Source organism: Tursiops truncatus, chromosome 1 (genome assembly GCF_011762595.2).
Source record: "Tursiops truncatus isolate mTurTru1 chromosome 1, mTurTru1.mat.Y, whole genome shotgun sequence".
Lineage (NCBI taxonomy): Eukaryota > Metazoa > Chordata > Mammalia > Artiodactyla > Delphinidae > Tursiops > Tursiops truncatus.
The window spans coordinates 167,771,021-167,785,000 of NC_047034.1; the positions used below are offsets into that span (position 1 = coordinate 167,771,021).

Sequence of the window (13,980 nt, forward strand, 5' to 3'; positions counted from 1 at the left end):
TGGGGAATAGGTTAGTGGTTCCTAAAGGTTAGATGCATAAGAGGTGAAGGTAGAAAAGACGAAGGAAAGAAGGTGCCTATGGCTTTTATAGGGTAGTGCAAAGGATCTCCGTGAAGAACCTTTTCTGTATTGTGACTGTAGCAGTGGTGACAGGAACCTATAAATGTGATAAAATTGCCCAGAACTAAATATACACGAAAATGTGTGTGCACGTAGAACTGAAGAAATCTGAATAAGTTTGCTGGATCATATCAATGTTATTTTTCAAGGTTTGGTATTGTACTATACTTACATAAGATTTTACCATTAAGGAAAACTAGATGAAGAGCATATGGAAACTCTTTGTATTATGTTTTAAACTCCATGTGACTCTATAATTATCTCAGAATAAAAATTAATGATTTTTACTGTCACATAAATGACATACTTAAGTACTCGCTTTTTTTTTTTTTTTTTTTTTTTTTTGTGAGCGCATGGTGAGAGTGTGGGAGTGAAGAATACAAGGACTGCCATTGGTATGGTTTTTACTAAGGCACCAGTAGTTTTACCCTTCTTGTTTTTCTGTCATTAGTGCAAATGTCAGCACAACAACATCTTGGCATTAATGTTGTGAGACTGTTTTCTCTCCCAGGCCTTCTCATCACTAGGGCTCTGCAGTCCACATTCTGAGAATCAGTGCCATAAAGTTTTAGTCTTTAGTTAGCTGAGGAAAACAAGTACATTTGGCGCTCTGTATCTGCGGGTTCTGAACCTGCGCATATGGAGGGCTTGCTGTACTGAAACTGTTTTATATGAGACTTGAGCATCTGTGGGTTTTGGTATCCATGAGGGTCTTGGAAGCAAGCCCCGGAGGGGATAGCAAGGGACAATTGTAATATGCTTAAGACTGCATGTCCAGTTCAGTGATACGTCTCTGCTTCTCTCTCCAGCGTTTTATCGTGGACTCTTGCTTATGGGATGTTACTGTACTTCTGTAAAATTAGAGTTACATTTGTAAAGATATAAAAGGTAGACATGAGAAGAGTAAAATTTTGGAATTAACAGCTTTCTGCATCTGTGCTGTATAGTATGGTAGCAACTAGCCATATCTGGTTATTTAAATTTAAATTCTAAGTGATTAAAATGTGTATAAATAAAAGTTAAATTGGACCAGTGGTTGTACAGTTTCAGTTTTGCAAGATGAAAAAGTTCATCACAGAAATTTTTATTTACACTGGTTGTGTATCTCTCAGGAAGACAATTGTAAGAGGTTGAAGGTGCTTCGAAGCATTGTGGATGCCAATATGGTCAAAGTGCTGGTCTAGACTTTAAGGTATTATCTTTACTTCTCTGGCCAGATTTAGATGTCAAACATTTATTTGGTAGAAGAGTTTCTCACTATTTATATCCTCTAATAGCTAGTTAATAAGAATGAAGGAACACATTTACTCATATATATGTATATACACATATGGTTATAGAGAAAAATATTAAAATTGAGAACTTTTATAAATTTATAGTAATAGTTTATTTTAAAAAAATATTTCGTGTATCCATAGGTACTGTTTTTATTTAGATTTTAAAAGTAGGGCTTCCCTGGTGGCGCAGTGGTTAAGAATCTGCCTGCCAATGCAGGGGACAGGGGTTCGAGCCCTGGTCCGGGAAGATCCCACATGCCGTGGACCAGCTAAGCCCGTGCGCCACAACTACTTAACCTGCGCTCTAGAGCCCACGAGCGACAACTACTGAAGCCCGCACGCCTAGAGCCTGTCCGTGCTCCGCAACAAGAGAAGCCACCGCAATGAGAAGCCCGCGCACTTCAACAAAGAGTAGCCCCTGCTCGCTTCAACTAGAGAAAGCCTGCGCGCAGCAACAAAGACCCAACGCAGCCAAAAATAAATAAATAAAATTAATTTATTAAAAAAAAAAGTAATTCCCAGCTCTAAGATGACAGAAATAGATTTGCCTCTGGTACCTTTAAAGTGTCATGTTTTACATTCCAACATTTTTAATCAATCTGGAATTTTTTGGTATCATGAGTTGAGCATATATATCCTCCTTCCCCCTAGATGATTATCTAGTCATCCCAACACAATTTATTAAGTAATTTTGGTATTTCTCTAGTGACTTGAGATACTACCAACATTTTGTACATATATGTGCTTATTTCAGCATTCTCTCTCAATATCATTCTTTCCATGTCATTAAATACTCCTCTGTATCTTTTTTTAATGACTACAAAGGATTATACTGTATGGCTGAGTAAATACTACGTACATCTATTATCTATCTCTTTATTGATTAAATTGTGGATTTCTTGAAGCTTAAAACACCAGTAAACATATATTATTGGCCTCATTTAGGCACATAGCCCACAGCATAGTGTCTTTGTGTTACATTTCCATAAATATTGTTGATTTAGTTTCCATTGTGATTTATGAGACGATATTTCAGTTGTTTTCCAGAAATATTTAAAACTTCGCAAAATACAGACCTCCTACTGGATTTTCTGGTTTGCTTTACTATTTTCTATCACATGAAGGGAAGTTGAAGGAAAGGGAAACTATCACAGAGTTTATCTTCAATGAGTTTTTATTATAAAAGTAATTAATTCTTATGAAAAAGGAAAAATACATATAGGCATACCACGGCAATATTGTGGATTTGGTTCCAGAACACTACAATAAAGCGAATATAGCAGTGATGCAATTCACACAAATTTTTTGGTTTCCCAGTGCATATAAGAGTTATGTTAACACTATACTGTAGTGCATAAAGTGTGCGATAGCATTATGTCTAAGAAAATCAATGTACGTACCTTAATTAAAAAACACAATGGACCCTTGAACAACTTGGGAGATTGGTTCCAGGGCCCACCACACATACCAAAATCCATGGATGTTTAAGTCCCATAGTTGGCACTTTGTATCCCTGGTTCCACGTCTGCAGATTCAACCAACCACAGATTGTGTAGTACTGTAGTATTTATTTATTTCCGCTAGTTTTACTGAGGTGTAATTGACAAACAGTGCTGTATCAGTAGGGTGTACAGCATAATGATTTGATGTACATACATCATGAAGCACTGTAGTATTTATTGAAAAGTATACGCATGTAACTGGACCCACACAGATCAAACCCCTGTTTTTTGAGGGTCAACTGTACTTTATTGTTAAAAATGCTAACCATCATCTGAGCCTTCAGCAAGTCATAATCTTTTTGCTGCTGGAGGGTCTCGCCTCGATGTTGATGCTGCTGACTGACCAGGGTCGTGGCTGCTGAAGGCTGGGGTGGCCGTGGCAATGTCTTAAAATAAAATAACATTGAAGTCTGCCGCATCAACTGACTCTTCTTTTCATGAACGACTTCCCTGTAGCAAGCAAGGCTGTTTGACAGCATTTTGCCCACAGCAGAATGTCTTTCAAAACTGAAGTCAGTCCTCTCAAAACCTGCCACTGCTTTATCAGCTAAATTTATGTAATATTCCGAATCCTCTGTTGTCATTTCAGTAGTCTTCACCAGGATTAGAGTCCATCTCAAGAAACTCTTTCTTTGCTCATCCATAAGAAGCAATTCCTCATCTGTCACAGAGTTTTATTATGAGATTGCAGCGATTCAGTCACATCTTCAGGCTCCACTTCTAATTCTAGTTCTCTTACTGTTTCTACCACATCTACAGTGACTCCTCCATTGAAGTCTGGAACCCCGCGGGGGTTTGGAATCAACTTCTTCCAAACTCCTGTTACTGTTGACATGTTGGGCTCTTCTCATGAATCACGAATGTTCTTCATGACATCCAGAATGGTGAATCCTTTCCAGAAGGTTTTCAGTTTACTTTGCCCAGATCCATCAGAGGAATCACTATCTATGGCAGCTAAATAGTCTTACGAAATGTATTCATTAAATAATAAGACCTGAAAGTTGATTCATGGGCTGCAGAATGGATGTTGTGAGAGCAGGCAGGAAAGCATCATTAATCTTGTACATCTCCTTCGGAGCCCTTGGGTGACCAGGTGCATTGTCAACGAGCTGTAATATTTTGAAAGGCATCGTTTTTTCTGAGCAGTAGGTCTCAACAGTGGGCTTAAAATATTCAGTAAACCGTGCTGTCAGCAGATGTGTTGTCATCCAGGCTTTGTTGTTCCACGTATAGAACGCAGGCAGACTAGATTTAGCAGAATTCTTAAGGGCCCTAGGATTTTCGGAATGATAAATGAGCACGGACTTCAGCTAAAAGTCATCAGATGCATTAGCCCCTAACAAGAGAGTCAGCCAGTGTTTTGAAGCTTTGAAGCCAGACATTGACTTCTCCTCTCTAGCTATGAAAGTCCTAGATGGCATCTTCTTAAATGGAAGGCTGTTTCATCTACACTGAAAATCTGTAGTTTAGTGTAGCCACCTTCATTCCTTACCTTAGCTAGATATTATGGGTAACTTGCTGCAGCTTCAACATCAACACTTGTGGCTTCACCTTGGATTTGTATGTCATGGAGACATACAAATACAAGCCTCTTTCCTAAAACCTCATGAACCAACCACCTCTGCTAGCGTTAAACTTCTCCTCCTGCAAATTCTTCACTTCTCTCAGCCTTCAGAACCAAAGAGAGTTAGGACCTTGCTCTAGGTTAGGTTTTGGCTTAAAGGAATGTTGTTGCCGGTTTGATCTCTCCAGACCACTAAAGTTTTCTCCATATCAGCAATAAGGCTGTTTTGTTTTCTTATCATTCGTGTGTCCACTGAAATAGCAGTTGTAATTTCGTTCAAGAAGTAACTTTTCCTTTGCATTCACAACTTGGCTAACTGGCGCAACAGGCCTATCTTTCTGCCCATCTCAGCTTTCGACATGCTTTCCTCACTAAGCTTAATCATTTCTAGTTTTTGATTTAAAGTGAGAGACATGGGACTCTTCCTTTCACTTGAACACTTGGAGGCCATCGCAGGGTTATTAATTGGCCTAATTTCAATACTGTTGTGTCTCAGGGAATAGGGAGGCCCGAGGAGAGTGCGAGAGATGGGGAACAGCTTGTCAGTGGAGCAGTCAGAATAAACACAACATTTATGGATTAAGTTTGCCGACTTATATGGGTGCAGTTCATGGTGCCCCAAAACAATTATAATAGTAACCTTAAAGATCACTGATCACAGGTCACCATAGCAAATATAATAATAATAATGAAAAAGTTAAAAATATTGCGAGAATTACCAAAATGTGACACCGAGACATGAAGTGAGCAAGTGTTACTGGGAAAATAGAGTTGATAATCATGCTTATATAGCACAGGGAACTATATTCAATACCTTGTAATAACCTTATATTGGAAAAGAATCTGAACAAGAATATATGTAGATACATATAACTGAATCAGTTTGCTGTACATCTGAAACTAATACAACATTGTAAATCAACTATACTTAAAAAAATGACACGCTTGATGCAGGGTTCCTGCAAACCTTCAATTTGTAAAAATCAAAGTATCTGTGAAGTACAGTAACACGCAGCACAATAAAATGAGGTGTGCCCTTAATACAGAGTATATAAAATAAAACCTACAAGTTGTATCCTATATCCCCCTTTCAATTCTATTTCTGCGAAGTAGCAATTTTAAGTTTGCTATATGTCTTCCCAAGACATCTTTGAGTATACTCTTAGCATATATCAAAAAGCACTACACAAATAGGATTTTTATTCTTACTAATTCTGTGATTTGCTTATGTCACTTAGTATTGTAGATACCTTTCCATGACAGTGTATGTAGATTTACCTCATTCTTTCTTAGCTCAGAGATTACACTACATTCTCTCTTTGACTGAATATAGCTTACTTTAATCTCTCTCTTATAAATGGAGACATTTATAAGACATTTATAAGCACTCTGTATTCAGAGTGCTTCTTTATTTTTTGCTATTATGAATTTATCTTTAGGGTCAATTTCTTGAAATGGAATTGTGTAATAAAAGGATAAGCTTATTTAAAATTTGGTAAGTATCACCTGATAGCTCTTTGAAAGGCTGTGGCTACATAATTTCTAAATCAGATTTATGTGTGCCTGCACACATGTGCACAATATTGAATTTAGTCTTTACGGCAGTATTTATTTAAGGGGAAGTGAGTGTTTTAAGAAATAACCTTTCATCTCCTTGTCATATGTGAAGTGCTTAGAATGGTTTCTGAAACATATTAAGAGCTATCTAAATGCTATAATTATTTTTGTTTGCTTAATTCCCTTCTATTTTGAAAATTGAAAATCTTATCAATTTTTTCACACATCCTTATTTTGAAAACCGTCAGCATCTGGACCTAAGTTGCTGTTAGTGTGTTCTGTGTTGTAATGGGATTCACCCTCAGATTTCTATCTTTAATTGTCACAATCACTGTTTTTTAAGTAGTTATTATGGACTTAAAGGTTATGTATGCAGTACAAAGTGTGTTTTGATTGGCTTGTCTTCCTTCACTGGCATTCTGTTAACAGAGAGTCAATTACCACCATTTGCTAGTTTTTGTTGTTACCTGCAGTTAATAAAAAAAGTCAGTGACTTAAGAGAGTTCATTGAAACTTGAAAGTAATGATGAAAATGAGAATATGTCTCAACTTGTAAACTTGTACAGTGAACTGGATTGCCATTTAAATATAAAGCATTCATGTATATAGTCTTGGAGAAGTAAATCTTTGTGATAACTTTGAAAGTATTTGAAAAGGAAAGTATGAACAAAATCTATTATGACTATCAAAATGACTATCCCTGCTTCTCTATACATTTGATGTTATGAAACATGTTCATAGAATGTTCCCATTCAGGCTTTTGCAGTGTTTTTCAACAAAGTGTAATAGTATATTGAAGAAGTTACTTGAGAATAATTTAATCAATAAACTTGGTTAATCATGTCATTAAATGCAGAGAGGAGAGGAAAAGCATAGAGGCATCTTTCACGGTTGTACTCCCTGCCTCAACAACAGGTACAAGTCAAAATCATTCCTTGAAATTTCTAAAACCATTCACAAAGAATGGACAGATTCTCTGCAAGAAAGCTGAGCGAGGTATTGGCAAAATTTCTTTATCAATGCACCTATTAACATATAGCAAAATGGGAGACTTCCCCGGTGGCACAGTGGCTAAGAATCAGCCTGCCAGTGCAGGGGACACGGATTCAATCCCTGATCCGGAAAGATTCCCTCATGCTGCAGAGCAGCTAAGCCCGTGCGCCACAACTACTGAGCCTGTGCTCTAGAGCCCACACGCCACAATTACTGAAGCCCACGTGCCACAACTACTGAGCCCGCGTGCTGCAACTACTGAAGCCCATGCGCCTAGAGCCTGTGCTCTGCAACAAGAGAAGCCATCGCAATGAGAAGCCTGCTCACTGCAGTGAAGAGTAGCCTCCTCTCGCCGCAACTACAGAAAGCCCGCGCGCAGTAAGGAAGACCCAAGGCAGCCAACAATTAAAAAAATAAAATAAAAAGGACCCGAGTCCATTAACAACAACAACAACAGAAATATACATATATATTGCTAATGCCACAATGGCATACGTTGTGAGAGAGGAATCACAACCATGTGTGGCAGTCATCAGATGTTATGCTTTGCATTCAGGTGAAACTGCTTGTGTACAGAGTATGCATCAGCTCTTTTCATACATAACGATTTAAATATGAGAAGTACTTGATTATTTTTTGTTTGTTTAAAAGAGTAATTCCAAGCTAAAGGAAAATAAATTCTTTGTTTTATTAATATTCATTTTGAGAGCAATGATAGAGTTTCAGTATTGATAGAGCATCAGCTATGTGTGGACAGTAAGGGTGGTATTACTGAATGAAAGAACTTGAGCCTGAATGTTAATTCACATACTTCTTTTGCAGTTAGTTGTGTGTTTACTTATATGGCTCTAGTGTTGAAGATATTGGTGAAAAGTTTGAATAAGATCAAATATGGCCAGCATGCATGTTTTCAGCGTCTTCTGTGAAAAAAATGGGCTGCTGTTCCTTTCTGTAATACACTAGTTATGAGAGGGCTAAGTTCTTATGTAACTTTCTGAAGTGTAGAAAGAGATTTCTCTGTTTTCATAAGGGGTACATCTCAATTCTGTGTGTATTATCTTGACAGCCAGAAGTTTATGCTTCAGTATAAAGTACAGTATTCCCCCCTTATCTGCAATTTCACTTTCCGAGGTTTCAGTTAACGGCAGTCAACCACAGTCTGAAAATACTACATGGAAACTTCCAGAAATAAATTATTCATAAGTTTTAAATTGCTCACCGTTCTGAGTAGTGTGATGAAATTGCTTCTCATCAGGAGATTTAAGAAAACTTCTAAAAAAGCTGCACTGATTCTGAATTGCTGGGTATTGTGATAAAAATAAGTTTTTAAAAGTAGAGCTGTAAACAACATTAATAAACACTTTCCTAAACTTTTGAACGCTTTGAATTTGAGTTACTATGCCATATTTACTCACGTTATGATATTGTTCTTGCCATTCTTTGACAGACCCCTTATCCCTCTGGACAGAATGCAGGTCCAACCACGTTGGTATACCCTCAAGCTCCTCAGACAATGAATTCACAACCTCAGACCCGTTCTCCGGTAAGTGAGCAGAAACTTGTTCTAGAGAATATTCTCCACCTAAGTTTGTGTTTGTAGTAGCTTAGGTTCTTTTGGCTAATATTTTTACTCAATTTTGGAAAATTTTTACCAAAATAATTTTTTAAATTATTATTACTATTATTATTGGATAGCATTGCATTTTCAGACCTTTCCTATAGGAATAATTTGAATTTATTAAGAACAAGAAGAAATGGAGCTTTTAATCTTCTTTTACTTTTCTGTGTCATTCAAGTTCTGGTTGCATTCAAGTTCACTTCATCTCAGCTCTTAATTTGTTATTTGTACTGTTCAAAATTCAGGAGAAGTGTAAAGCATGATTTTGAAAGTAAATTAAATTTCATTAATTGGACTCTGAAATTCCAGTGTTTTGGGAAGTAAGACTTCTGAATCGTTGTTACTAGATCAGTTCTAACTATTTGACTGTGTGGACATATGCATGACTTACACCAATAGTGTATTTATTTCTTCAGACGGTAAATAAATTGTCATACAAGTGTAAATGCTATCATCCTCTTTGCTCATCTTTTACATGGATTGCAATAAGTATTTCAGAGACTGAGAATTTACTCAAGGTTCATCCTTCTGTTTCACAAAAGTGTACAGTGGCTTCAGCTGTCCATTCCTTAGAATGTTGTTTCCTGCCCTGCATGATTAGTTTTTGCTAGAAGGTGCTTCTGTAACATCTCACATTGTCTCTCACACCCCTACTTGTATCTCAGCTCTGTGTTTTCCTCAGAATACAGGGATCTTCTTTTGGTTCTCCACCTTTGCTTTTTCACCTGTAGTACAGGAATATTTCATTGCATTAGCTCCTGTTCATTTGGTTTTATGCATGAATTTAGGAATATTGAAATATGTGATAGAATTGCTCAAAGAACTAGGAGATCACAGACTTCACCAAAATGTAATCTCTTTCTTATCCTCCTCCTACCTTCCTTTTCCCTATTGCCCTCTTCTCCAATACTGTTCTTAGATCCTGGTTCTTCCCAGGGGGTGGAACCATTCTAAGGAGGTGGAACTTTGGTCCTAGTTGGCCGTTTGCTTGTCTGGGTTTTTTTGTTTGTTTTTTGGGTTTTTTTGCCGAAATGGTCAACAAGATGTCTGATGCAAGTTTTGTTCTGAGAGTGGTTTGGGAATGTGGACACTTGACTACTGGGAATGGGCCTGAGATCTCACCAGATTAATTTAGATAGGCCCCAGTTCTAATCATTAAACATGGAACGTTGTGGTAAGCTCTTATTGCAAAGGATTCTATGGCCCTTTTTACCCCTTTACCCCTTTTATAATTATTGGGGAAAAATAAAATTAAATTTACATGGTTAGAACTGGCGCAAAACCTGACTGAAGAGCTGCATCTCTAAACCAGTTTTTTTGACAGCCCAGCAGAACAGTGCCAATACATTGCACAGACAACTGGAAGAGGAGGAAGGTTTTGGAACAGACTCCCGTTTACAGGTCCTTGGCTGGAAGAGGCTGGATAAAATACTGCATTGTAAGCAATATAACAAACTGTACTTCTTGCAGGCAGTGGTGCCTCTGGCACTCATTATTTTTGACCACATCCATTTATTGGCTGATGAACACAAATGCACTGATTGCTTCCTCTCTGAAAGTCTAACCTAGCATGGCAGTTTTTGCCAGGCATAGTGGGGAAAAGAATAACAAATTGGGTGGGTCTTCTCTATTGGGAATTAGACAGGAGTAATTTGGGGTTTAGATTCTTCTTTATTTTAAACTTGAAGAGGGATATCCCTTTCAGATGAATTTGATTTTAAAAGATAAATTTCAAGGCTTCTTTTTCCCTCTTTCCATTTTATAATTGAATATCAAGGGGAAAACTGTCTATAGTTGTCAGCCATTTTTCTGTGGTCATAAACTCTTCAGACACTATCCTCTATGCAATTTTTACCATCTGCTCTGCTAGTGACCATTACCACCCTCATTACTAAAAACCACACACATAACATTCCATTACATATCCCAAAACAAGTGCAAGACTAGCAGACCCCACACTACTCTTGCTTGTTGTTTTGGGTCCAGTTTTCTTTGCTTCATTTGTGTTGGTGCTGGGAGGGTGAAGTTGGGTTTGGAATTTGGCAGGGTTGCATTTCTTCTGACATCCCAAGTTGCCATAGTCTAGTCTCATCCATCCCACAGCTATCCCAACTGGTGAGGAGAGGTAAGCTGTTGCACTAAGGAAGGGACTCTCTCCATGGCTTTGTAGAGCAGCTAAAGCTTACTCCGTTCTATTTCTGCATTAATGGGCCATTGGCAATTGCACAGTTTAGGCTTCTCTGTTCTTCCCTGGACAGCTGCCTCTGCAATCCAACTGGCTTCAAGTGACCCCCCTCCCTCCTTGAGGTGATCTTTGTGCCTGTATTTCTACTTGATACTTAGTATCTTAGTTAAATTTATATTGTTGAAAGTCTTGTTTAAAAGTAAAAAAAATAGTGATAAGCTACCTATATGTTCCATTTTCTGGTTGTATTGGAACTCTTTAAACTGTAATTTTTTTTTAAATAGCTTCCAAAATAGTGAAACTATTGAATGCTTAATCGGGAGAGGGGGACAGTTTGGCTTTTGCAGTAACCTGTAACCATTGGTTATTTTTATATTCTGTGGTGCTAAGTGCCAAAGCTATATCAATATATGTTGGCCATGCTCAGTTACCAACTGTGCACAGAAGAGTGAGTGGGTGGGTGGGTGAGTGGGTGGCATTAACGTTGGATCCAAGTTCACAGAAGATTGCTTTCCTTAATATCTACAGTCCTCACCATCTTAAAGACCCCTCTTTAAAAAGAAAAAAAAAAGAAAAAGAAACAAAAGTTTCTATTTTTAATATGAGCCAGCAGCGACTACAGTTTGTTCTGTTGCTTACAGTTACCCATAGGATTAAGACTATTGTCATTACAAATGAAAAACTCAATAGCCAATGGTGACTAGTGCAAAATAGACTAGGGTACTTTCCCACTAACTTTTTTTTTTTAATATATGTGTAATTTTATAAGGTACTCCTCTTGCTCATAGAAAATTCTCTTTTGACTGGAACATTCCAAATATATAAAGTTTCAACTTTTATTTTAGAGCCTTAGAAATGGGGCCTTTCTGTGGAACAGTGATAAGACAGGTACTACTGTACTAAGGTTAATTTTTTAACGTGGCCCTTCTCTCCCATTTCCTTCAAAAGTGTCATGAAGAAACATCTCACTTCTACCCTCCCACTTTAATACCACCTGGGTGGTGTTAACCTATTCTTGAAGCTTAATGTCCATAGTAGAGGTTTGATCTGTGTTCTTTTCATAGTTGGAAAACTGAAAATATAAGACATCAGTTTCTTGGAAGAGAAAATGTTCTGCAAGAACAGTAGCTGCCATTATCATCATTCTGAAAAACTATTTTACAGTGGTTGTTAGCAGATCTAATGGCTAGCTAACACACTGTAATCGTACAGGTCATGGAGAGCTCATTAAGTTGTATTGAATAACTTCAAAATATGTTAAGGTACTTTTCATTACTTAAATAATAGGTATACATTTTAGCTTCTAAGGTAAATTCTTGATAGAGCTGTCTTCAGTCATCTCCTACATTGTGGCTTGTGACCCACTGCAATTTCTTGAAAATTTTTTACATTAAGTAATGGCAGTGGAGGAAATAATTCCAAATCTCTTGCATATGCTATTGTGGGTAACTTAAATTCTGAGTATGAGGATTTGTTTCATAGTTCATCTTCAGTCTGGATAACCCATTATAATGAGCTAACGGAAGGAAGGCTCAAACAACGGAAGGAATATATGTATTTTAGCTTTTTAAATGTTTTAAGTAAAATCCTTGTAAGGTTTGCATTCAAAACTGCTCGCTAAATATTTTCTGTTAACTGTTAAAGAGGGTGGTTAACGTTTCAGTAGTTAATGTGTAGGTAGCCAGTACATGACTCTATGGGCCCGAATAATTCCTCTGTTCTTTTTAGTAAAATCACTTTGGAAGCCCAGTTTTGCTCTGATGAAGAATTATTTGATCTTAGAGATTTTGTATTTAAAATTTGATGGGTGAAAAAGCTTTTTCTTCCATTCTAAGTTAGTGAAAGTAAGAGTTGGAATATGTGTTACCCGCTTTCAAGTACTCTATGATTTAGCTAAGAAGTTAGGTTTTCTTTGGCTTTTATTCTCAATATCAGATAGCAGTAGGTACATGTATACAGTCTTGTGCTGTTGTGTATAAATAGTAATTGAGAGATTTGACTTCTTTTACTCTTTTTTTCTTCTTGAGCTTATAATAGTACCGCTTTGATTACTAATGTTACAGAATGATGTTCTTTACTACTGTTCGCTTTCATATGCCTGGTATTAAACATTACTAGTTAATTGAATTTAAATATATATAATTATTTATATATTTGCATATATTTATAGATCATAAATATATATTTATATATGCTTATATATTTATAATAGATAAATTTTAATCTTTAACTCCAAGAAACAAAGGAAGATACTGAAATTTCCATTTCATGTGTGAGATATCCAATTAACTTAAGTAAATTTGAAATCCATCCTATTACATTCTTTATTTCCTGCTGGACATTATAATTACCTCCTGGCTATTTCTTGTAATATAAAAGCATTTCTCATTCCCTCTAGTTATATCAGTTGCATAAGCATAGTTGACTTTTCATATGTTTGTCTTAATATAACCACTTAGTGTTTCAAACTTTCTTTTGTTTTATTTTAGGGTTTAAAAAAATTCCTATCAGAGAAGCACCTTTATGTGCCTAACAGCTTAGCTGTTTCTCTCCCAGCTGATAAATGGCAAACTATTTCTGGTAGAGGTGTTAACCTCTTGACTCTCAGTACCTGTCTGTCACTGTCCTGCAGCAAAGCTTTGACTGTTTGTGTTTTTTTTTTCTTGTGGGTTTTATTTCTTTTGGCATAATGTGTGACATTTTGGTTTTTGTTGTGGTGTTTCTGACTCTTTGTGCCTTTCCTTTTGTGTTTGTTTTCCCTCCTTTTCTCAGTTTGCAGCGGGGCCTCGACCTGCCCATCATCAGGTACTGTACCCTTGCCCCTTCACTATTACCCTTAACTAATAGGTGGGGGCTTTAGTAGTTTCTGACTCTTAGAATGCTGCCATTCCATGGACCCACTCAAACCAGTCTTTTCCGGAGTAGCTTCGGTCTGAGGTAATGCAGTACTTTTTGTATTTCACAGCATTTGGTTATTAACAAACCAATTTCCTTCTGTTTATTACACAGTTTAAAAATAATAGAGTTTTTTTACTTTCCAAAAAATAATTGCTCTGAATTTAGAGGACCTTGAAAATGTTTAGATATATTAAGCCATTACAGATTTTGTGGATACCTGTATTAAGTTTAAATTTAACTGAATGGAATAGGCAACATTCTAAGGG

At 36.9% G+C, this 13,980-nt stretch overlaps 1 protein-coding gene across 19 annotated transcripts in view; it reads left to right on the forward strand.

Annotated features, from left to right (window-relative positions):
- EIF4G3 (eukaryotic translation initiation factor 4 gamma 3) overlaps window positions 1–13,980 on the forward strand; it is a 367,975-nt gene that overhangs the window by 175,075 nt on the left and 178,920 nt on the right. For 9 of the 19 annotated variants that reach the window (XM_033841819.2, XM_033841846.2, XM_073794676.1 and 6 more), the window contains 3 exons: window positions 8,461–8,556; window positions 9,956–10,069; window positions 13,589–13,621. In XM_033841819.2, coding sequence (XP_033697710.1) covers window positions 8,527–8,556; window positions 9,956–10,069; window positions 13,589–13,621 — 177 coding nt within the window. In that variant the 5' untranslated portion in view covers window positions 8,461–8,526. Of the gene's footprint in view, window positions 1–6,919; window positions 6,936–8,460; window positions 8,557–9,955; window positions 10,070–13,588; window positions 13,622–13,980 lie in introns of those variants that run through there. The other 10 variants (XM_033841833.2, XM_073794694.1, XM_033841836.2 and 7 more) reach the window with 5 other exon arrangements.